General features: G+C 54.9%; 1 protein-coding gene across 1 annotated transcript in view; it reads left to right on the forward strand.

Moving 5' to 3' along the window:
* Positions 1–22,958, forward strand: part of BEAN1 (brain expressed associated with NEDD4 1) — a 40,047-nt gene extending 17,089 nt beyond the window's left edge. The window contains exons 3-5 of the mRNA XM_060131668.1: positions 14,455–14,718; positions 19,594–19,744; positions 20,753–22,958. Of these exons, the coding sequence (XP_059987651.1) occupies positions 14,455–14,718; positions 19,594–19,744; positions 20,753–21,095 (758 nt within the window). The 3' untranslated portion in view covers positions 21,096–22,958. The remainder of the gene's footprint in view (positions 1–14,454; positions 14,719–19,593; positions 19,745–20,752) is intronic.
* The last annotated feature ends 2,728 nt before the right edge of the window (positions 22,959–25,686 follow it).

Below are 25,686 nucleotides of genomic sequence, written 5' to 3' on the forward strand. Positions count from 1 at the left end.
CTTTCCCTCCTGCCTACTCAGTCCTTCCCCTCTGGTCCCCAAGACTCCAGGAGGACCTGTGAAAGTTAGGAGTGAGAACTGAACTGAGGAATTCCTTTTCTGGGGATTCTCTGGGGTTGCTTTTTTGTTTGTTTAGTAGAGATACCAGCTCACAAGAGTGAATACTTAAATATTCAGGAGATTCATGACCCGTTTAATCATTGGTAGCCAGCCTGAAATCCATCATGATGGGAGTTACACCATGGAAATTGGCAACCAGCACTACAAATCAGGGATTTTTCTTTTCTTTTTTTTTTCCTGGAAAGCTGGTTTGCCAGCGCACCACTGTATAAAACATACATGCAGGAAGGGGCACAAATCGTTAGTGTACAACTCAATGAATCTTCACAAACTAAGCACACTCAGATCAAGAAACACATCATAAGCTGCATCCCAGAACAGCTACCGTGTGCTCTTCCAGTCACTACCCCATGCCCAGGTCAACTACTGTCTTGACTTCTGTCGCCATAAATTAGTTTTGCCTGTTTTTGACCTTTGTACATTTGGAATCATACAGGATGTTCTCTTTTGTTTCTGGCTTCTTTTGATCAACATTCCACTGTGAGATTCAACCACAGTATTGTATATAATTGTAGATCACTTATTCTCATCACCGTATAGTATTTCATTGTGTCAATATACCACAAATAACTTATCCATTCTACTTTAATGGACATCTGAGTAGTCTTCAGTTTGGGGCTATGAATGAATAGTGAACATTCTAGTAGAGTGCTGTCCAACAGAGCTTTCTGCAATAATGAAAATGTTCTGTATCTTCACTGCCCAATATGATAGCCACGACCCATGTGCAGCTATTGAGCCCTTGAAATATAGCTAGTGCAAATGAGGAACTGAATTTTTTTAGTTTACGTATACTTGATTTACAATATTGTATTAGTTTCAGGTGTACAGCATAGTGATTCAGTATTTTTGCATTATAGGTTATTACCAGATAATAAGTATAATTCCCTGTGTCATACAGTATATCCTTGTTACTCATCTATATTATGTATAGTAGTTTGTATCTGTTAATCCCATATCTCTAATTTGTCCCTCTCCCCTTCCTTCTCCCCTTTGATAACCACGTTTGTTTTCTATATCTGTGAGTCTATTTTGCATATACATTCATTTATTTTTTAGATTATACATATAAGTGATATCATATAGTATTTGTCTTTCTCTGTCTTACTTATTTCACTAAGCATAATATTCTCTAGGTCCATCCACATTGTTACAAATGGCACTATTTCATTCTTTTTATGGCAGAGTAATATTCCACTGTATATATATACCACATCTTCTTAATCCAATTGTCTGTTGATGGGCACCTTGGGTTGCTTCCATGTCTTGGCTATTATAAATAGTGCTGCTACGAACACTGGGGTGCATAAATCTTTTTGAATTAGTGTTTTCATTTTTTCCAGATATATACTCAGGAGTGGAACTGCTGGATTATATGGTAGTTCTATTTTCAGTTTTTTAAGGAACATCATACTGTTTTCCATAGTGACTGCACCAACTTACATTCCCAGCAACAGTGTACATGGGTTCCCTTTTCTCCACATCCTCTCCAACATTTGTTATTTGTGGTCCTTTTGATGACAGCCATTCTGACAGGTGTGAGGTGATACCTCATTGTGGTTTTGATTTGCATTTCTGTAATAATTAGTGATGTTGGGCATCTTTTCTTGTGCCTGTTAGCCATCTCTATGTCTTCTTTGGAAAAAACGTCTATTCAAGTCTTCTGCCCATTTTTTGACTGGATTTTTTTTTAATATTGAGCAGTATGAGCTGTTAGTATATTTTAGACATTAATCCCTTGTTGGTATCATCATTTTCCAATATTTTCTCCCATCCTGTAGGTTGTCTTTTCATTTGTTGATGGTTTCTTTTGCTGTACAAAAGCTTTTAAGTTTAATTAGGTCCCATTTGTTTAATTTGTTTTTATGTCTTTTGCCTTAGGAAACTGATCCAAGGAAATATTGCTCCAAATTATGTCAAACAGTGTCCTGCCTATGTTCTCTCCTAGAGTTTTATGGTTTCATGTCTTACATTTAGGTCTTTAAACCCTTTTAGTTTATTTTTGTAGTATATAGTGTGAGGGAATGTTCTAATCTCATTGTTTTATATGTGGCTGTCCAGTTTTCCCAGCACCACTTGTTAAAGACGCTGTCTCTTCTCCATTGTGTATTCTTGCCCCTTTTGTCATAGATTGATTAACCACAGGTGTGTGGGTTTATTTCCAGGTTCTCTTTTCTGTTCCATTGATCTATGTGTCTGTTTTTGTGCCAATACCATGCTGTTTTTTATTACTGTAACTTTGTAGTATAGTCTGGAATTTGGCAGGGTTATACCTCCAGCTTTGTTTTTTGGTGGTTTTTTGTTTGTTTGTATTTAATTTTATTGGAGCATAGTTGATTTACAATGTTGTGTTAGTTTCAGGTGTACAGCAAAGTGATTCAATTATATATCTATACATATATTCATTCTTTTTTAGATTCTTTTCTCATATAGGTCACCTCAGAGCACTGAATAGAGTTCCCTGTGCTATACAGTAGGTCCTTGCTGGTTATCTATCTTAGATATAGTAGTGTGTGTATCTGCCAGTTTTGTTCTTTTTTCTCAGGACTGCTGTGGCAATTTGGGGTCTTTTATGGCTCCGCAGAAGTTTTAGGATTATTTGTTCTAGCTCTGTGAAAAATGTCCTGGGTATTTTGATGGGGATTGCATTAAATCTATAGATTTCTTTGGATAGTATGACATTTTAATAACATTAATTCTTCCAATCTAGGAGCATGGGATAGCTTTCTATTTCTTTGAATCACCTTCAATTTTGAGGAACTGAATTTTAATTTAATTTTCATTAATTTAAGTAGCTACATGTGGCTAGTGGCTACCACACTGGACAGCACTGTTCTAGTACGTGACTTTTGGTGAACATACTGATGCATTTCTGTTGGAGAATTCATTCTGCCCAGGAGTGGAATTTAGATAATAGATAGAGCTAAACAGTTTTCCAGAGTGGCTGTACCAATCCACACTCCTAACATCAATACATGATAGCTCTAGTTGCCCTACATCCTCACCAATGCTTGGTGTTGTCTGGATTTTTTCACTTTAGCCATTCGGCTAGACAGTAGAGATATTACCTTGTGGTTTCATTTGAATTTCTCTGGTGATTAAGTACAGTGTATTTAACACCTTGGATATCCTCTTTCGTGAAGTGATTGTTTAAGCCTTTTGCCCACTTTTTCATTGGGTCTTTTTATTACTGATTTCTAGGAGTTCTTTATATATTCTGACTACCAGTCCTGTGTTGGATATATTATTGCAAAAATCGTCTCCCTCTTTGTGGACTGCTTTTTGACTCTTATAATCATGTCTTTGGATTCACAGATGTTCTTAAACTTTTATATATAGACTATCTATTCTTGTATATAATTTGCTTTATGCATATTTAACTTCAAAATTTACAGAAAATAAAACGATATGGAGCACACAGTTAGGGGACACCCTCTTGTACTCCTTAGGAGCAGAGGATTCTATTGCTGCACTTCAAAGAATACATTTCTACAAATGTGAAAGCCAAGGTGGGCACCTTTTAAGTTGGACAGCAGCCTTGTTAAAGGGTTTTTGTCTATTACTGAAATTTCAGGTTTTAGGTTAAATGAAACTTAAAGGACTGCTCGTGAAACAATTTAAACTTTTTAAAAAATCTCTCATTTTTTTCAAGATAAAAAAGTACCTCCAACACTAAAATACTGACAGTGATCCCAATAGCTTAAGTACTGTTATACTACACGTGGCTACTACACATGCACAGTATGTCACCGACACTGTCTAAACAATAAGAATCATAGCACTGGGGCACAGTGGCTCTCCTCATCCTTGCGAGCGAACAGGATGATCAATTACACCTGAGTGACATTAGTGCACTGGCGTATCTACCAAGTGTAAAATCCAGTTATCTAAAACAACATGACTATCAGATTCTCAGAGAGTATGTTATTTCTGAGTTTGTATATTCAGAAACCTGTGGGTTGTTCCTTAAATTCTTTTAAAATAGGAATTACGTTGAGCATTAAAAACACTGAACTAAGTAATGTAACCACCATAGCGGGTGAAGTTCAGTGTCTGGTTTAACAACCGTTTACTATCATTTCAAAATCAATTTCTGCTCAATCCTAGCACAGCCAGCATTTCTCCTGCAGTGACATTTATTTTTAAATGCACAAGAATGAAAGGCCCAGCTATACACCACTGCCTTATTACAAGAGCCATGGGGAAGGCGAGCTGATGAAACACACACGAGAGAGAAACGCGCACAGCATCATCCCTTTGTTCAACACCGGCTTTGATTTAGAGTAGAACGCAAAAAACATATTATAAAAACAGAATGAGGACCTGTTTCTAAGTGTAGTAGGTAACCAAGAACTATACTTCCACTGCAAAAATCTTTATAGGATTCAAGCACTAAAGTGACACTAGTACTGAAACATAGGTAATCAGAAGTAGCAAACGCACTAGTAATATGAGTCATCATCAAAAGACAGCCCGGGTAAATATCACACATTTCCTGTCAGCTGCTGCTAAGACTTGCACTTTTCAAACTGAAAAGGAATACGGTGGGGCTTTTTACTTATTATTTGAAGAAAGGCTGTCTTAGGTCCCCTCATTGAACATGAGGCCTAGGTTCCCAAATCAGTTTTCCTATATCATCACAAGACGTATTATACTCAGTTGATACTGTTTGACATTGAATTGCTATAATCGAGTTAATTTTGGTGAGTTTATTTAAGTGGCAGAATCTATCTCAATAGTGGAATAAATCACTTTCATCTTATATTTATAGAATCATGAAAGGCCTGTGGGTGGTCACTTATATTTTTCCAGTTATATTTTAATGCAGTGGCTGAAAATCTTCCACTTGGCAATGGAGCACTCTCCTATTAACTCTGATGTGTAAAACAGAGGGAAGGAGAGCTACTGTGCATGACGTGAGAGCAGAGAACTCCATGGTGTACCAAGACTTTCCCTCTCAGCACTGGGGCACCTGTGTGGGAACTCTTGCTTTCCACGGTTTGAGAGGTTCATTTTAGTGGATTCATATACATGTTCCTAGTGCCTAGCATGTGTCCAGGCACAGAATAAGCACTTAGTGAGCATTGGTGAGTGGATGGATGGGTGGGTAGATGGACGGATGACTGAATATATGGATGGATGCATGGCTGATCGAGTGGGTCCTGAACAGACGCCTAGGTAGATAAATACATCAGGAGGGTGAGTGAATTTATGGAGGACTGATTAATAGGTGGATGACTTCACATTCCAATCCTCGTTTTCACTATAACCTGCCCCACCTGTAATGCCACAAATGGCCAAGTAAAACGTGTCAGGGCCTTGACATACCATTAGCTGACCTCTTCTAGAGCTACGTCCCATTGTAAGAAGAATACTGAACGCCAAGCAGCCTCTTCCTCATCCCCATATCCCAATGTTCAGGGGACATCCCACAGCCTCACCCCAGGAGCACCTCCTCCTTTCCTGAGCTCTGTTGGGACCTTACCCTCTGTACTCCTGCTCAGGCCCCTTCCTCCCTCCCCTGATCTTGCTCTGCTGGTTCATCCTTCGAGACCCAGCCCCTCTGTGTGGATATGTCCCTGACCTGTTCCCAGTACTCTCTCTCCATCACAGTCTCCTGGTAACGAGGTGATATCACCAAGTGGGCTAAGAGGCTGCCCAAAACAGAAGGGGAGGGGACTCAGAAGTGCCCAAGCAAGTGAGCCTGCCCTGCCACGTCCCCTGTCCCAATCCCTGCCGGGAGGCTGAGACCAGCCTTTGGTGAGCAGAGGGAAGACGGTGCCTGAATCCTGTTCCCCAGATTCCCTCCAATGACCTCAAGGCCTCACCCTAGTGGCTTCAGCAGTGGAGAAAGAGATGAACTACTGAGGCCAGACTTGCCAGGCAAGTGGACCTATGACAAATATCTTCAGAATTTTTGGTGACAGGAACCATCAGTCAGATCTCAGTCCTTGGCCCCCCCTTCTCCCTCTAGCCAGCGTCTCCGAAGGTGTGGGCAGGTCTGGAGGCCTAAAGATGCTGGCTCAGCACCTCCACTGTCGGTGCCCTTTCTTTGTCAATGCTCCCAGGTGGCTTCAGCCTGCAAAGAGCACTTGCCTGAACCCAGACAGAGTGACTGCGCAGCTGCCCACACACTACACTCAGCAAGGAGTCAGTAGTGATGGTCTGCTTCAGCTTCCCTGCCCTGCACGTTCCCCACGTTTCCCAGCCAGCCCTGACCCCATCCCCCGACGCAAGCCTGGATCTCATTGCCTCGCCCATTGTGTTCACCTGGCTCCCACCTCCTTCCCACCCTTTCAGACCCCTTCACCCACCCTGCAGTTAAAATGGCTCAAGAATAAGCGTCTTTAAGCGTCTTTCAGGCGGATAGCGACCAAGTCCAGAGGGGGCAGAGGACAAACCCACTCTACAGCGAGTAAGTGGTAGAACCAGGAACGGAGCCCCGTTCTCCTGCCTCCACCTCTACCGCACCCAACTCTCTTCCCCTGCTCTGGACCCTAGTGCATGGATTATCAGACACACCTGGGTTCAAATCCCAGCTCTGCCACAAAACTAGATGGGCAAACTTCAGCTCACCAAGACTCAGTGTCCTACAAATGCGGGTGACGACGGTTCCGCACACAGAGGGGGCAAGCGCCAGACCCGGCCCCACACCCAGGCCGCGGTCATGCAGGGCCTCTGACCCACCTGTGGCTCCCAGTCCCAGCCTGGAGGTCTGGAGGCGCGAGAGCTGGCTTCTGCCTGGCACAGCGGAGGCCCACGGATACAGGCACCATCCGAGCCCCGAAGGGGACCTTGGGACCCCATCTACAGAGTGGGGAGAGCACCAAAGTTGTCGCTGAGGCCTACTCAAAGGACGTCAGCTTGGCAAGGTGGAGGAACTCTCCTCAGGAGCAGCTGCCATCAAAGGCGTTCAGCTGAGCCCGGCTCCACGCTCCAAGTGCGGGCTTGCGGGCTTCCCCCACGCTCCACGCTCCGCCCTCCACCCTCCTCGCTCCACCCCCCACGCTCCACGTTCCACCCTCCACGCTCCACCCTCCACGCTCCCTGCTCCACCCTCCACGCTCCCTGCTCCACCCTCCACGCTCCACGTTCCACCCTTCACGCTCCACCCTCCACGCTCCCTGCTCCACCCTCCACGCTCCACCCTCCACGCTCCACGCTCCACCCTCCTCGCTCCACCCTCCACGCTCCCTGCTCCACCCTCCACGCTCCCTGCTCCACCCTCCACGCTCCACGTTCCACCCTTCACGCTCCACCCTCCACGCTCCCTGCTCCACCCTCCACGCTCCCTGCTCCACCCTCCACGCTCCACGTTCCACCCTCCACGCTCCACGCTCCACCCTCCATGCGCCACGCTCCCTGCTCCACCCTCCACGCTCCCTGCTCCACGTTCCTCGCTCCTCGCTCCACCCTCCACGCTCCACCCTCCACGTTCCTCGCTCCACCCTCCACGCGCCACGTTCCACCACGCTCCACCCTCCACGCTCCCTGCTCCACCCTCCACGCTCCACCCTTCACGCTCCTTGCTCCACCCTCCACGCTCCTCGCCCCACCCTCCACGCTCCTCGCTCCACCCTCCACGCTCCACCCTCCAGGCTCCACGCTCCACCCTCCACGCTCCTCGCTCCTCGCTCCACCCTCTACGCTCCACCCTCCACGCCCCTCGCCCCACCCTCCACGCTCCTCGCTCCACCCTCCACGCTCCACCCTCCAGGCTCCACGCTCCACCCTCCACGCTCCTCGCTCCTCGCTCCACCCTCTACGCTCCACCCTCCACGCCCCTCGCCCCACCCTCCACGCTCCTCGCTCCACCCTCCACGCTCCACCCTCCACGCTCCACGCTCCACCCTTCACGCTCCCTGCTCCACCCCCCACGCCCCTCGCCCCACCCTCCACGCTCCACCCTCCACGCTCCACGCTCCTCGCTCCACCCTCCACGCTCCACCCTCCACGTTCCTCGCTCCACCCTCCACGCCCCACGCTCCACCCTCCACGCTCCCTGCTCCACCCTCCACGTTCCACGCTCCACCCTCCACGCTCCTCGCTCCACCCTCCACGCGCCACGCTCCACCCTCCACGCTCCCTGCTCCACCCTCCACGCTCCCTGCTCCACCCTCCACGCTCCTCGCTCCACCCTCCACGCTCCACCCTCCACCCTCCACGCTCCTCGCTCCACGCTCCACCCTCCACGTTCCTCGCTCCACCCTCCACCAGCCACGCTCCACCCTCCACGCTCCACTTTCCACGCTCTCTGCTCCACCCTCCACGCTCCCTGCTCCACCCTCCACGCTCCACCCTCCACGCTTCCTACTCCACCCTCCACGCTTCCTACTCCACCCTCCACGCTCCCTGCTCCACTCCACGCTCCACCCTCTACGCCCCTCGCCCCACCCTCCACGCTCCTCGCTCCACCCTCCACGCTCCACCCTTCACGCTCCCTGCTCCACCCTCCACCCTCCTCGCTCCTCCACGCTCCTCGCTCCACCCTCCACGCTCCACGCTCCACCCTCCACGCTCCACCCTCCACGCCCCTCGCTCCACGCTCCACCCTCCACGCTTCCTACTCCACCCTCCACGCTCCCTGCTCCACCCTCCACGCTCCACCCTCTACCCTCCACGCTCCACCCTCCACGCTCTACCCTCCACGCTCCACGCTCCACCCTCCACGCTCCTCGCTCCACCCTCCACGCTCTACCCTCCACGCTCCACCCTCCACGCTCCTCGCTCCACCCTCCACGCTTCCTACTCCACCCTCCACGCTCCTCGCTCCACCCTCCACGCGCCACGCTCCACCCTCCACGCTCCCTGCTCCACCCTCCACGCTCCACCCTCCACGCTCCACGCTCCACCCTCCTCGCTCCACCCTCCACGCTCCCTGCTCCACCCTCCACGCTCCCTGCTCCACCCTCCACGCTCCACGTTCCACCCTTCACGCTCCACCCTCCACGCTCCCTGCTCCACCCTCCACGCTCCCTGCTCCACCCTCCACGCTCCACGTTCCACCCTCCACGCTCCACGCTCCACCCTCCATGCGCCACGCTCCCTGCTCCACCCTCCACGCTCCCTGCTCCACGTTCCTCGCTCCTCGCTCCACCCTCCACGCTCCACCCTCCACGTTCCTCGCTCCACCCTCCACGCGCCACGTTCCACCACGCTCCACCCTCCACGCTCCCTGCTCCACCCTCCACGCTCCACCCTTCACGCTCCTTGCTCCACCCTCCACGCTCCTCGCCCCACCCTCCACGCTCCTCGCTCCACCCTCCACGCTCCACCCTCCAGGCTCCACGCTCCACCCTCCACGCTCCTCGCTCCTCGCTCCACCCTCTACGCTCCACCCTCCACGCCCCTCGCCCCACCCTCCACGCTCCTCGCTCCACCCTCCACGCTCCACCCTCCAGGCTCCACGCTCCACCCTCCACGCTCCTCGCTCCTCGCTCCACCCTCTACGCTCCACCCTCCACGCCCCTCGCCCCACCCTCCACGCTCCTCGCTCCACCCTCCACGCTCCACCCTCCACGCTCCACGCTCCACCCTTCACGCTCCCTGCTCCACCCCCCACGCCCCTCGCCCCACCCTCCACGCTCCACCCTCCACGCTCCACGCTCCTCGCTCCACCCTCCACGCTCCACCCTCCACGTTCCTCGCTCCACCCTCCACGCCCCACGCTCCACCCTCCACGCTCCCTGCTCCACCCTCCACGTTCCACGCTCCACCCTCCACGCTCCTCGCTCCACCCTCCACGCGCCACGCTCCACCCTCCACGCTCCCTGCTCCACCCTCCACGCTCCCTGCTCCACCCTCCACGCTCCTCGCTCCACCCTCCACGCTCCACCCTCCACCCTCCACGCTCCTCGCTCCACGCTCCACCCTCCACGTTCCTCGCTCCACCCTCCACCAGCCACGCTCCACCCTCCACGCTCCACTTTCCACGCTCTCTGCTCCACCCTCCACGCTCCCTGCTCCACCCTCCACGCTCCACCCTCCACGCTTCCTACTCCACCCTCCACGCTTCCTACTCCACCCTCCACGCTCCCTGCTCCACTCCACGCTCCACCCTCTACGCCCCTCGCCCCACCCTCCACGCTCCTCGCTCCACCCTCCACGCTCCACCCTTCACGCTCCCTGCTCCACCCTCCACCCTCCTCGCTCCTCCACGCTCCTCGCTCCACCCTCCACGCTCCACGCTCCACCCTCCACGCTCCACCCTCCACGCCCCTCGCTCCACGCTCCACCCTCCACGCTTCCTACTCCACCCTCCACGCTCCCTGCTCCACCCTCCACGCTCCACCCTCTACCCTCCACGCTCCACCCTCCACGCTCTACCCTCCACGCTCCACGCTCCACCCTCCACGCTCCTCGCTCCACCCTCCACGCTCTACCCTCCACGCTCCACCCTCCACGCTCCTCGCTCCACCCTCCACGCTTCCTACTCCACCCTCCACGCTCCTCGCTCCACCCTCCACGCTCCACCCTCCACGCTCCTCGCTCCACCCTCCACGCTCCTCGCTCCACCCTCCACCCTCCTCGCCACGCTCCACCCTCCACGCTCCTCGCTCCACCCTCCACGCTCCAACCTCCACCCTCCACGCTCCCTGCTCCACCCTCCACGCTCCACCCTCCACGCTCCACGCTCACATGGATCCTCACAGCAGCCTACTCGATGGTGCCCTCCCACCCTGCGTCCAGTTCTGCAGCCAGGGGGCGCTCTTAAAACACTGTGACCGCGCCCCTTCGTGGCTCCTCTCTACCCTTGAGATAAAAGATAGTCTCTTGATTTGACCTTCATGGCGGGGCCCTGCCAGCCCTTCAAAACTCAGCAATGTTCTTTCAGCTGATGATGTACCTTCACCGTGAATAAGACGTAGGTCATGGCCTACTTTGACTACATGTTAAGGTGGCCGAGAAAAAGCAAAGCACCGTTTTAGGGAGAGAAAAATTTTACATCAGCAAGATCCCAGAAACATGAGCGCCAGTGCACAGTGCCTGGTAGCCACAGAGTAGCATCTTGGCTAACAGCATGGGACTTTGGCTGCCCACTGACCCGGGTCCCTCTGTGGGCTGAGTGACATTGGACAAATAACCTGTCTGAAGCCCAGTTTCTCCACCTGTTAACTGGAGATCCCATCATGGACCATCATAAGAATTAAATAACACAGTGCATGAAAAGTACCAAGCATGGTGAATGACACACAGTAGGTGTCCAGAAGATGATAGCTACTCATGCTGTATGTGGAGGGAGGGCCGCATCTCAGGGATGACCTAGTATCTTGAGGTACAATTTCCTCTTGATCATCAGCACCTTTGTAGAAGCTGCTTGGGAAGAAAGTCTAGGATAGGGGCAAAGCTTGCCTTACCCTCTGTCCTTTCCACAGCTGGTGCAGGGGGAGAGCGAGGCAGAGCGGTGGGAAAGGGGGCTAGCATCATGTTGTTTCTCTGCAGTCATTTTTATCTTGTTGATGAAGTGGACCCTGAATTTGGAAATTGGAAGTTTCCCTCATAATTTAAAGCAGCACCTACGTCCGCCGGTCGCAGGGACTGGAAGATTAACTTCCCCCTGGCCATGCAGGCGGACGCCTGCGCCAACTGGCTCCATCTGCAGGCATGGGCGTTGCCATCTCCACACCTGGCTGGTGATGAGCCTGGCACTGCCACGAGAGCGAGGTTCTCATTTGCTGCTGAGGCAGGGAGAGGGAGAGGCGTCTTCAGGGTGACCCCATGGGACTGGCACCTCCGCAGCAGTTTCTGCGTGCTGAGCAGGGCAGGCATGCACACACAAATCCAACCCTAGGTTCTCATTCTGGGCACCTCCAGCCTTGCCATGGCCAGCTTTCTGGTAGCACATCTGCCTTGGACCGTGGGGTGACCAGTACATCCCAAACCATCGCAGCAGCTGGAACAGACTAAACAGGACAGTTGAGAGCAGTGTGGACCCCATACACTCCTACCGTCCCCAAGGAGGGCTGCTGTCTCTGACATTCCCAAGCCCTGCCATTGGCTTCAAAGGTGAGAGGAAGAGGGTGACATTGGTTGGATGGCCAGCTGGCTTGTACTTTATCAGAGAGAATACGGTAGCAGAATGATCACTGGCTCAGCTCTAGTCCAAGCCAAAGCCCGGTCATTGGCTCAGGAGTGAAAGCACGGCGGACTAGATGAGTGGTGGCCAAAAGCTTGTCTCGTGACCAGGGTAATCACTGTGTGAAGTACTATGTTGAAAAGGATGCTGCGGCTGCCTCCTGGGCCAAACAGGAAGAGAATGATTATCAGTTAGCCATATACTGGCTATATATGATTGTGGTGGGTTACTTAATACCTTTGAGCCTCAGTATTCTCACCTATAAAATGGGGAGAACATAGCTTCAGGGATGAAGTCAGCTCTCAGCACAGAACCTACACATAGTGGGGGCTCTCAAAACAGGGGTCTGTGTTTGGCCCTCAAAGAATCCCAGAAATCTGCTTACCCTGGTATTTTCACGTTAGAGGGCCAGGGAGCACGCACACTCAGCCAAAGCCCAAGGGCAGCTCCCTCTCCCCAGGGAAGGCACCTGCAGGGGAGCAGCTGCCAATGAACTTCAGCGAGCAAAGGCTTGGCTCTCAGGCTAGGATGACGCTCTGGCCCAGGCAGTAGGGCCTCGAGGCGAGCCCCCCCCAATGAAGGTCAGTAGGCTGCAGGAGCCACCAGCACGGGCCGGAACTGCTGGCGGGCGTGTTCATAGCGCAGGCAAAGGCCCCAAGTTCATGCTTCACCTACCTGTCCCTGACATGGGCTGAGTGCGGGAGAGGCTTCTGGAGATGGCGCTGGGAAGGGATGGGAAGGTACAGGAGGCCACAGTTGAGTTTCTACCTTCTGATTTGCATAAGTCCATGCCCTCACCTGGGAACAAAGCCCTCCTACAACTACCCAGGGAGGGAACCATCCACACTCCGCTTGATTACCACTCAAGACAGAGACCTCATTCCCCGGAGGCAGCTCAGGGCCTCCCTGCCACTTCCCCATCTGGTCTCAAGGCTGCAGCCACTCACTCAGTACGTGGCTTGGGCACCTTTGGTGAGCCCAGGCCCAGTGCTGAGCTTGAGGACACAGAAAGCGATCAGACACAAGCCCTGGAAACCGTGCATAATCATATGCGACAAGTGCAGAACAGGGACTGGGACACAGGCTCTGGGAGGACAGACAGGGGGACCGCTTTCAGAACAGGGCCCAGGAAAGCTTGCCCTGTGGCTCGCTGAGTATCTGAAGCTGGCTCCCTACGGCTGTCCAGAGATGGGACCTGCACCCTCAGGAAGGGCTCACGCCTGGGGCAGGGAACAGTGGAGAGTGAGCTCGGGACTTTGAAGCTTGGGCCTGAGTTCTCACTTGGCTCAGCCACAGAGTGACTGAGTGACCGTGGGCTGGAGCCGAGCGTCAGTCCACACATCTATAAAAGGGGAAAACCACATCCCTGCCCAGCTGAGTGGGAGGGAATTAAGGGGCAGTCACGGACGCTCCCTAATGTGGTGCTGGCTCTCCCTGAGCGAGGCAGCGAGTGCCCATGGATGGTCCTGGCTGATTCCCACCCTTCCCTGGGACCCCAGCCCCCAGGGCTCCATCATCTTATCTTATGGGAGGACAAAGCCATCGTGGGCCCCAGAAGCTTCCTTTAGTAGGGTTCTCAGGGACCCACCATACCACACCCCTTCCTAGAAGCCCCTTCCCACCTCTCTGCACCTTTACCCTTGTTCTTCCCCTGCCTGGAATACCTCCTAGCTTCACCTCCTCTGGGAAGCCTTCCCTGATCTGATCCAACCCACTGTCATGTCTGGGTCAGTTAGTGCTCTTAACCCCAGGCCTGCCCGATTTTCCTGGAGTCCCCTCGGTAGGTTTCGCCCCTGAGGCAGGAGGCCAGTGTTGGAGGCCAGCACATCTGGTCCTCATACTCTGACCCCTGTGTATCCCCCATGCCTTCCCAAGTCTTTGGTAAAGTCATGCTGACCTTCCAACCTCATGTCTTGGTGGAATAGACTCCTTGTCTAGCACTGAGTCAGGTTCAGTGGGTTCAAGCCTCAGCTCTGCCACTAATTTGCTGTGTGACCTTGAGCAAGTCCACTGCCCTCTCTGAGCTTCCTTTTTCCTTTCTGTGAGTTGGTTGAGCTCCTAGGCCAGAGGCTTCAGAGGAGAGGCGAGAGGAGGTCAGCCCTCACTAGCAGAGGCTCCTGCGGGGAGGAGGGGAGCAGCGCCTGAATCTCCTCCATTTATTTAGGGATGAATAACTCACAGGGCAGCAGGGAGGGAGGAGGAAGGTGTGGGGCAGGGTCCGTGCCCCGGCTCAGCGTCCTCTCTCTCTCTGTCCGCAGTAGCTCGATACAACCGCACCAGCTACTTCTACCCAACGTTCTCAGAGAGCTCAGAGCACAGCCATCTGCTCGTGTCTCCTGTGCTGGTGGCAAGCGCAGTCATAGGCGTGGTCATCATCCTCTCCTGCATCACCATCATCGTGGGCAGCATCCGCAGGGACAGGCAAGCCCGGCTCCAGCGGCACCGCCACCGCCATCGCCGCCGCCACCACCACCACCATCGCCGCCGCCGCCGCCGCCACCGAGAGTACGAGCACGGCTACGGTGAGCTGCCGCCCACCCCGGGCCCTGGGGCCCCTATAGCCCAGGAGGCATCAGGGAGGTGGTGGCTCTGCCATGGGTGGCGCAGGGTGGTCAGAGGAGGCATCCTCGAGGTCATAAGTAATCAGGAAGAGCTCAGAGGCACTCACCATGTCTCAGGGGCATAAGAAGCCCAGTTGTCTGCCAAGCGTGAGGCTGAAGGTCAAAGGGAGGGTGTGGTGCTCCCTCCCCAGCCCTGGCCACTGTGAGACCAGGCCTGCCTGTTCCTACCCTTGTATCACCAGCCTGACCCCCGGAGAGTACAGGGCTCCTGCTCAGAGCAGGCCCACCCCCAACCAGGAGCCCAGGTACCGCCCTCGACCTCCCCCCACCGCAGGACGGCCAGCACGCCCACCTCACATAACTGGACCCGTGCTCTCCACTCCTGCCCCTCCCCAGGCACCTCTTCCATGCTGCTTTCTGCCTCTGCACCTTTGCATATGCTCTTCCCCGTGCCCAGAATGCCATTCCCCATACTTCCCCACCTGACAAAAGCCTACTTGTCCTGCCAGACCTGGCTCAAATACCACCTCCTTTTGCAAGTTTCTCTGGCCCCTCCTCAACCACCCCCCCAGGCAGGGTTGACCCCCATTCCCTGTACTTCCTTAGCATCGTACCCACACTGCCATCAGTACCCCGACACAGGATGGCTGTGTTGCATCGGTGAAAGCAGGAGCTGCATGTAGCTCTCCGAGAGTCGAGCTCACAGCCCAGAACAGGACCTGGCCCAGAAGAAGTACTCCGCAGGCAAGGGAAGGAACCACTTCATTTCATCCTCACAGGAAGAGCTGTGTTAGCCCATTTTAAAGACTGGGAAGCTGGAGGGACTTGTTGAATGGCCTGAGTGCCCCCGAGCCTGCGCCTCGTACTTAGAGCCTAGGAGAGATGCCCACAGGGGTTCCCTACATTAAGGTTGAGAGGTCAACCTTGGCCTTGAGGAGAGAGACGGACCTAGGGGCAGGCTACTCCATCCTGAGTCTGTGGTGGAGCCACAGGGCCTGTGCCACATGAGCAAGGCCCTGTCCCTGACATCAGAGCAGGTGGGGTGACAGCAGGCCACAGCCAGGCCAAGTCTGGGGTCAAGCCTTTGCTTACCCAGCCCCCGGTCCGACGACTCACAGCAGCCCTGCAGCCCTGTTACCGTGGAGACCCCTCTGTGGGACTCCCGCCTCTCTGCCCACTTCTATTCTCAGCTCTGGCTTTGGCACCTCCTTGGGGCCTCAGCAGGGAGCCTGGAGGTGCTGATGCCCCTACACCACCTTCTAGCCTTCAGGGGGTGCACAGGGGCTGCAAGGAGCCTTGGAAAGAAGCCAGGGAAGAGGGGACCTGAAAGCAGCAGAGCACCGACAAACACCACCCTACTGGCCCTGGGGACCCTCTGTCCTTCAGATGCCCTCCCCCCGCTCCAGTGACTCAGCCCCTCCCGGGCTCCCTCCCACCGCTCTGGCCGCTCCTTCTCAGACTTCCTGGTGGATTCCTATTCTCTGAGGAGAGGAATATTAAGGTCCCTCAGAGCCCAACCCTGGGCCCTGGGTCCTCTCTCTGTACCCACCCCATCTGTACCCATGCCCATCTCATCCACCTGACAGCTCCAGGCACCACCCACCACCCTCACCCAGACGTCCCCGAGACACCGCCCCCTGAAGTCTCAGAGGCACCTCAGACCCAGGGGGTCCAAAACAGCCTTAATCTTCCGCTTCTTACTGCACAACCTCAGGAAAGTTGCTTAACCTCTGTGAGTCATCTGTACAATGGGTACACGGGGACCCACCCCAAAAAGTTATTGTCAGGACTAAATTAGCACAGTACCTGGCTTATGAGCAAGTGCTCAGTAAATGTTAACTACTTTCATGATCTCTCCCTACCACCCCGAGAATACCTACTCCAGGGCCACTTCACTAATGCTGCAACCTCCACACCTGCCAGCCACCGGCCTGGCACCTCCAAGGCATTCTCCACAAGACAGCCAACAGGACTGAATTGTGACTCTACTCAACACTACTCAGTGGCTCCCCACTGCCCTCAGGACGAAGTCGGTCCTCCTCTGTCTGCCCACAGGGCCCTTCTGTAGGCTGGTCAGGTGCAGAGAGAGGAGCCAATGAATGTTTGAGAATGAATGAAGGAGTGAGTGAGTGAGACAGACAGAAAGACCGAGGAAGGAAGGAAGGAAGGGAGGGAGGGAGGGAGGGAGGGAGGGAGGAAGGGAGATAGGGAGGGAGGGAGGGAGGGAGGGAGGGAGGGAGGGAGGAAGGGAGGGAGGGAGGGAGGGAGGGAGGAAGGGAGGAAGGGAGATAGGGAGGGAGGGAGGGAGGAAGGGAGGAAGGGAGGAAGGGAGGAAGGGAGGAAGGGAGGGAGGGAGGAAGGGAGATAGGGAGGGAGGGAGGAAGGGAGGGAGGGAGGGAGGAAGGGAGGGAGGGAGGGAGGAAGGGAAATTCTCCTTCCATAAGATGGAAATACCTTGAGCTTTAGGAGACAGATCTGGTCCCCTTTCGCTTGCCTGAGCTTTAGAGCAAACGGCTTTATATCCGATTGCCATCTGAGGGAAGGGAGTAGCCACTTTCCCCCTCTCACAAATTGTTGAGGGTGAATGAGATCGTGGGGCTAGAGCACAGAGGTGCTCATGGATGCCAATTCCTCCTCCCCCCTCTCCCGGGCCTGTCAAAGTTGTTAACCTCGGATTTGGGCTGAATAATGAACCGAAGTATATCTTAACTTGGGTAAATAAGGGAAGAGGGAGATTTGGGCCTCCCTGGACCATTTGGGTCTGTGCTGATGTTGAAGACAGGAAAGGAAAGGGGATAAGAAAGGAATTTGGGGAGTTCAAACAGGGTGTGTGTGTGGGGAGGGGGTTCTTTCCAGCTGTTCCTCAGGACCTCCACCCAGCTGGATGTCTGAGATTGACCTGGGTCATCTCAGGATTGGGGTCTGGGCTAGGTGAGTGCCTCAGGGAAGCCTCAGTCTCCCTGAGACGCTCAGCCTCTGGGGGGCCCAAGAAAAGCAACCCAGGGAGAGAGGTGAACAGCAGAGTGGTTCGGCCTGGTCAGCTCTCAGACCTGCCCACCAGGAAATAGCCTTACCTTCCCGAGGTCTGGACAGCCATAGCGCCCCCCGCCACTGGCACTGCGAGTGGGACCCTCCCCGCAGCAACGCTGGCAGGGACGGGATCCCGGCACCAGAGCCCAGTGGCCTCGGTTCCACTTCTGTCCTCACGCACTTATTTCATGTCTTCCTCTCTCCTGAGTTTCCTCCCCAATTTCTTCCCAAAATTCTCCTCCTTCAGCTGGTGCCCTAAAAGGAAACAAATCTCATTTCAGCTCCTTCTTACAGCATATGTTATTGGGTTCCTTTTTCCTAGTAGAAAAGTAATATGTGTTCACTGTGGGAAACCTTTAAAATACAGAAAATATAAAGAAGAAAATAAGGGTTCTGATCCTGTCCTCCAGACAGAGCCGCTGTTACTATGTTTGGAATATTTTCTTCCGAGAGCTTTCTCGAGGTCCATAGATAACCCTGGGACTGCACCTGCAAATAGTGTTTCATATCCAGATTTTTTCCATTCATTGTTGTATCGACGTGAGAAAAAGAGATTTGGGGAGTAGAAAGAGCAGTCTTTGGGGTCTACAGACTATGCATGAATTCCAGCTCCACATTCTACCAGCAATGTGACCCTGAGCCTCTGGCTGTAGAATGGAAAGGGCAACTGCAACAGTGCTGCTGACCTCAAAGAAAGGTCATGAGCCCCACCCCAGACAGACAAGCCCCGCCCCTGATGTTACGCCCTGCCCTCTGAGCCACCTGGGAGCCCGTTGGAGGTGAGGAGACCTCGTGTCTCAACCAGTTATCTTTGCAGTTCCCACTGTCCGCCCCCCCCCCCCCGGCCCACCCCTCTACCAGATCTGTCAGAAACTGGGAGGCAGAGGAGCTGGGACATCCAGCCACCCTCGGCCCAACCAATAATTTGCTGTGTGGCCTCCAGCAAGACACTGAGCCTCTCTGAACCCCAGCTGTAGAATGAGAAGATTGTACTCCATCGGCATTTCCTAAGCAGTGTTACTAGGTCTCAGAAAATAAGATTCCGTGGCCAAATGCTGCACAAGCACAGTTAAATGTGTTTCTCAGCTGTGGGACATTTCAGAGCCTTTGATGTACTATGTGATAAAAACAAAAACAAGAACAAACAAAAAAAACCAGAAGAGAGTGTAGTATATGTAGTCATCAGAGAAACCCCTTTTCTCCCTGGGATACCTAAAGGGACGGAGGCCTGACCCCAGAGACCACTGCTGTCCTCATTCCCTGACACTTCCTCCCCATTTTTTGTGCCCCAGCCCTTCTCCACAGCTCAAAGCTTCCCGTTCACACTACAGTCTTCTTTCACAACTCCCCCTCTTGGCTCAAGCTGTTCTGTTCCCTCTGCCAGGCCTGCCCCTCTTCCCCTGGCTGATTTCTAGACAAGATTCAGCTCTGGGAGCCCTTCCCCCCAGGAAGCCTTCCCTGACCTCCAAGCTGGGTCAGGCCCGTCTCTGCTCCCACAGCCCCAGTACAACATCTATCAAAGCTTGTGACATGCTGCCCACTACCAGGCTGTCCGCAGGACAGGCTGCTCACTACCCTGGGAGCCCCACCAGGGCAGGGCCAGCTCTGCTCCCTGTGACCCCCATGCCCAGCAGGGCACTGGCGCTCACATTCTGGGGCTGTTGCTGACGGAATGAAAGCAGCCCTGGTTGGTAAGGGGCAGGATGGTGAGTCAGAGAGAACAGAATCTCAGTGGCCTCAGGCAGACATGTGAGGACCCTCCCTGGCACCAGCCTGAGGCCCAGGCTGAATGTCCGTTCCCTGCAGTGTCCGACAGGCACACGTATAGCCGCTCGAGCCACAGGACACGCTACACCTGCAGCCCCGCCGAGGACTGGCCTCCACCCTTGGACCTCAGCTCTGATGGGGACGTGGATGCCACGGTGCTCCGAGAGCTGTACCCAGATTCTCCACCGGGGTAAGGAGGCCTGAGAGGGCAGGGCTCTGGGCAAGAATCTCCAGCCCCCATGGGAAACAGCAACAGCCCAGATGGCATAAAGGCAGAAAACATCTCCTCACCCTCCTGACCAAGCTGGTCCCTGTAAGGTGGGGCGTGACTCAGCAGATGTCCCTGAGAGACACTCGAAAAGGAAAAAGGAAGAAACGTTCAGCTCCTTCAGGCTGGGTGAAGAGGTGAGGTGGAAGGTCCAGGCCCCAGCCCCTTAGTTTGCGCCCCCGAAGCCCAAATCACATCCACTGGGATAGGCATCATTGTGTCCAGACTGCACTCGTGGCCAGCAGTGGCCCTGTCCCACGGGGGGGATTCTTCCCTGGGGAGCCTTTGAGTCCTATCCTGTCCTGCCAGCCACCCTCAGGCATATCGCCACCAGTTTGTACATGAAAACAGGAGTCTGGGCCTCTATCACTTCCCCGCCAGGAGACCACCTGGGCCCCACAAACAGCCCCATCCTCTCCATCACCCTTTACCCTCTGCCCCCAGGGGCACTGGGAGGTATGAACTTTGCCTGCAGGTGGGTGCTTTTTCACCCTGCAACCATGGGCCCCAGGGACACCTTCCTAACCCTGGAAGGGCCACTTTGGGGTGAGTTGAGACCCAGAAGTGTCTGGCAGCCTGAGGCTGCTCCCACCAGCACCACCCACGCTCGGTGGCCAGCCTGCAGATGCTCCAGCAGCAGCGGCTACAGTTCTGAGCGATCTGAGACCCAGAATTTGGTGGCTCGCTCACTCACGTTCACACGGAACACTGGGGCTGAGTCAGGGCCAGAATCCAGGTCTCGGTGGTTCTGGGGTGCCCCTCCCCAGGGAGTAGAGGGGTTTCATCGGATTCAGTGTGACAAAGGCCTGACCTGGTCCATGCCGGGGCAGCTTGTCGCTGCGGCTAGGCCCCCGGCCCTCGGGGGCGACCCCGCCACCCACCACTGAGGCCGGCTTGCACAGGGCCCTGAGGGAGCCTCTTCTCTTGCAGTTACGAGGAGTGTGTGGGGCCGGGGGCCACTCAGCTGTACGTCCCCACAGACGCCCCACCCCCCTACTCGCTGACCGACTCCTGCCCTGCGCTGGACCGCGCCCAGGATGCGGGCAGTGGCCGCAGCCCTGGCCAACACCAGCAGGTACAGAGACCGCAGGGCCAGAGTGGCTTCCGCACCATTTCCGTGGACACCCTGCCGCCTTATGAGGCCGTGTGTGGGGCCAGTCCCCCCCCATCGGGCCTGCTGCCACTGCCGAGACCAGAACCAGGGCCGAGGAGCTCCCAGGACTCGCCCACCCCAACCCGGGCCCCAGCCTCAGGCCCAGAGAGGATTATGTGAGGGACCCAGCGGCCGGTCCTGCCAGCCCCTCAGAGCTGGGCCACACCTTTCAGGCACGCAGGGGCGCGCACGCACACACGCACACACACACAGAAGCGCACACAGATGTGCACACATGGCACTCCCACATGTACACACAACTTGGACACACGCACACACTGATGCACCCATGTGCACACACACATCCAGACGCCCCACACGTGTGCAGACGTGCACACACATAGGCCCCCCCCCCACACACACACACACACAATCCCATCTGCGAAGGTTTCATTATAAAGGAAGCTCTCCCGACCTCCCAGTCTCCTCCCCAGCCTGTCAGTGATGCCTCTGTAGCCAATGCAGGGAGAAGAGAGGTGGAGAAGGGACCAGGGCTCGTCCCGCCCTCTCCACCGGCCTGTCTGCCCTGCCCGCACCAGGCAGGCTGTGCCCAAACGCTGATTCTGCCTCCAAAAACTGCTCAACCGTCCCAGGTAGCTGCCTGCCCCGACCCCACCCCAGAGCAGCTGGCCCTCCCGGCTGGCAGGACAGGCCTCAGTGAGGCTCAGCTCCGCACTGTCCCCCTCTCCCAACCCCAGGGCAGAAGAGCCACAACGTCAACATCCTGCCACTTATAGGGTAAGGGACCCGGGTCTGGGGGCTCAGGCACAACCTGGAGACCCTCGCAGCCCGCCTTGCCCATCCCTCGCCCAGTGCCCTCAGTCTGGTGGTGCTAGCGGAATCATCTCCGAAGCCCCCACCCCAAGCCACGGGTGATGGGCAGGGCCCTTGGTGGGCATGCGGTGGTGGTAGTGGGTCACAGCTGTGCCCACGTCAGTCCAACCACTGCCCAAGACTGAGGGTCTTCAAAGAAGATGGAGGGCTGCCAGGTACGGTTCTGAGGAGAGGAGCAGCCCCTCGCTAAGTACATGCCCAGCCGACCACTACGGCCTAAGCTTGAGTGGGCTGGAGTCAGACCCCAGAAGCAGTGCTGTGCTCCTGGGCGGTGGCGCTTAGTGGGGAATTGTGAGCCAATGCATTCTGGTCCTGCCCTCCATGGTGTTTGAGGAGACGAAATGAAGGGGATGTGGGCCCCACTATGCCACTGCAAAAGCACCAGTGGCTACATTTTGGCCTTGCTGCCGGGGGTACCACGGAAGGGGATATGTGGGCCTGGTGGTAGAGACTCAGATCTTGGCCCCTGAATCCCAGCAATTTCCATCAGAGACCATGCAAGTAACAGAGCTAATTCCTGAAGACCCAGCCTGCCAGAGGGCGGCAGCCCAGCATCCGTGAAGAGTGTCCCTGCCGGCGTCACCAGCGGCAGAGAGTGCTCAAATCCACCCTGCCTCCCTCCTCACCCCCTCCTTAAACAACAGCACCTCCAACCATCCTCTCCCCCGCATTTCAATTCCTCCAACAAAGGGCTAAGACAATTTAGTAATCCCTTTCTGAAGAGAGGGGGCAAGGAAGGCAATCGTGAATTTTATTTTCTGTAGAAATAGAATTTCTTCTGGTGCAGAACTGAAAGGAATCCACCCAGAGGTTCTGTAGCATCCTGGAGCCCCCGACTCCGCCCCAGGGAGGGACCTTGTTTACAAGCAGTTCTGTCCACCTTTGTGGTGTACTGTTTTCTAGGCAAAAAATATCTGTCTATTGTACTGTATAGCCTTTAAAATGCACTCCAGGGATGAGACTCTTTTAAGAAACGCATCCTGCTTCTGCAACCCTAGAGAGTGCTGGCGGGGAGGGGGGTGGGCGCGGAAAAGATAAAAATCCCCACACGCTCATCAGTGTTTGAGGGATGGAGCTGAACAGCTTTTCTTGTTCCTGGATTAAGCGCTAAATAAGCAACAATGTATCTTTTCTGTGTTCAAAATAAATATATCAGTAACAAACGTTGCAAGAAGTAATACGATCAAGGAGCCCATGGTGCGGCTGGCACCATCTGAAACTTGGAAGGAAGGGAAATGGTAAATAGCGGCAAACGGAAAATGTGTTACTGATCTCAAAATCAGCAGCCATTGAAGCCTTTTCACTCTCCTAGTGACGCGGATATTTGCGAAGCTAGTGACTTACACGAGTTAATTTTTTTTAACCTCTCTAAAACATGGCATCATTTCTCCAAGACTTGGCCAGTGTAACTGCCACCAAGACAGGCCATAAACTTCAGGACTCCAGGAACACCAGGGACTGCACTTCGACAGCAGTTGGCTCTCCACACCCTGATGGCTTTGACTGCCAGGAAGGGGTGGGCGGGTAATTAGACTGAAATGAGTTGTTTTCTCCCCCTCTGCAGAAGTTCTCTTCCTGCCTCTGCTTTCCATAAGACCTTGGCTTTGGTCGTTGATTCCTTGGGTGACAGAGGCCGGTTCCCTTCTTCTGTCACTATTCCCTCCCACTCGAATTCAGGCAGAGTCCACTAGCATAGTCCTAAACCCCCAAGTGCCCTAAAAGTGGGGTGCGATCCTGAAGTAAGGTACAGCCCTGTCCCACCAGCCTCACTGCAAGCCCACACTGCCACCTGCTGGCTGCCTCCCGTCACTGTTCAAAGCAAATGAGCCCCTGAAACTCCCTTCTTCCACTTTCTAACCCACTGCCTGCGGACACTCATTATTGAAGACAGAACTTGTTTCGGTTCTGGGCTTGTCCTCCACCCTTGGGATGTTCCATGAGGTTTAAATCATTCAAGTACCCCATTTTCAGGAATCACTCCTGCCTCCACATCTCTCTGGCCACAGCCAGACACCTAAATGCCCCTTGCTGTGTGCAAAATAATCACCCCCCTGTCCTTCTAGACACCACCGTGTACGGCTCAGGTGCCACCTCTGTACTCTGAGACCCCTGCTCCTGGGAATGAATGTAGCAGCCTTCATGGTGACGGTGCCCAGGCCACGTGGTGCCCGTGGTGACCCCAATCAGAACCACGCCACGCTGACACCCAGTTCCAACAGCAAATACACTCAGGATCCCCCTGGCCCAAGGCACTATCGAGCTCGGTGTTTTCCACCTCCTCCATCCACAACGTGCCTTGTGTTCACATATGGTGCCACATCCAAGGTCCTTGTGCACACTCCTACAAGGAGACTGGCTGCCTCCCTCTGCCAGGGGCCTGAGGGGTCAGGCCAAGGAAAGCACCCTGGGCCCCAAGGAGATGGGAAGTGAAGTCAAATTCCCAGGATGGTGGGAACGGGAGGAGGGGCAGGACCAGGCCCTGGGACAGGATGTGGACGCAAGGGGCTGATGAGGAAGGTGACCCCGGGAGTACCACCACAGAGTGGGCAGTGAAACCAGGAAAAGAAGGAAGCCCATGCAGGGTGTCATCATGCTGGTCACCACTGTGGGCAACTGAGCTCCATCCCCTTGGCAACTCCGAGGAGCTCGCCTTAAAGTTAGTCAGCTGACAGAGAGGGAAATGGATTACTCACAGCGGCTCTCAGACTCTCGAGGGTCACTGTCTGAGGCTGCTCTTCAGTGAACGTTAACCCCTGCCCCTCATGCGCTGAGCAGGCACCTCTGGCCAAAGAAAGTCTTCAGACAGGGAAGCTGCAGCTCCTTGCTGATGAGGCCACCGCCATGGTCAGCACAAGATGCCGCCGGGCGGGTAAGCACGGCCTCCAGACAGGGCACCCACAGCACCTGCCACACATGAGCAGCAGAATCACCCGAGGGAGGGAGGAACGAGGGTTGATGCCAAGCACGGCCGTCCAGAGCCTCCTGTCAGAACACCCACTGGCTTGCACCAGCCAAGCCCACCCACGTAGACACACAGGGGTCTCTCAGACCAGCTTCCTAGAGAGACCCTCGGGCGCACACCCGTATGCAGCATCACGCAGCTCACACCACCTGAGGTCTGTATGCATTGGCTCAGATGGCTTCATTGCACACACACTGTGCCCCTCACACTCAGAGCTCACACACTCAGGGGTCCCACATGCACACCCCAAGGGCACCCATACTCACGCTCAGGCGTCATCATCGGTGTCCCCCAAAGACTGACTAGGCTGGGGGCATGAGCAATGGAAGCACAGGCAGCGTTATCATCTGAGAGAGCAAATCCTCTGTCCGGGCTCTGCTCTGCTCCACCTCACAGCGCCCCTCCCCAAGCCCAGGTGAACTCTCTCAAGTAGGACCAATTGCCTGGGGCAGGCCTGGTGCTTCTGAGCAGGGAGGGGGCGGGGCATGCCTTTGCCCCCAGGGTTGCAGCCCAGCTGTGCCCGCTCAGCATCTCTCCAAGGAATTCCAGGTCTGCAGGGCCTCAGGCCCTGTGGTCACAGCCTCAGCCAGACCACAGCTACGCATCCCCACCAGTCAGACTCCTGTGGCCTTGAGCCAGGCCCTTTCCTTCTCTGGGCCTCAGGACCCCATCCCCCATCAGCCTATCCTAAGTCAAAGCACCCGCCACAAATCTCCAGCATCCCCTCTCCTCCCTCTGCCCCCTGCGTTGTCCCCAAAGCAAGTCACCCCAGCAGGCAGAGAAAGCAGGTTCTCACTAAGGCACTCACTCCCCTGAGGGCCCAGATAGTGTGAATAATGCGATTAACACTAAATCCGACAGTTCAAGAGAAGCAGTGGTCCAATGGGGGGAGGAAGCTGGCATTGGAGAAGCAGG

Source organism: Lagenorhynchus albirostris, chromosome 19, assembly GCF_949774975.1.
Source record: "Lagenorhynchus albirostris chromosome 19, mLagAlb1.1, whole genome shotgun sequence".
NCBI lineage: Eukaryota > Metazoa > Chordata > Mammalia > Artiodactyla > Delphinidae > Lagenorhynchus > Lagenorhynchus albirostris.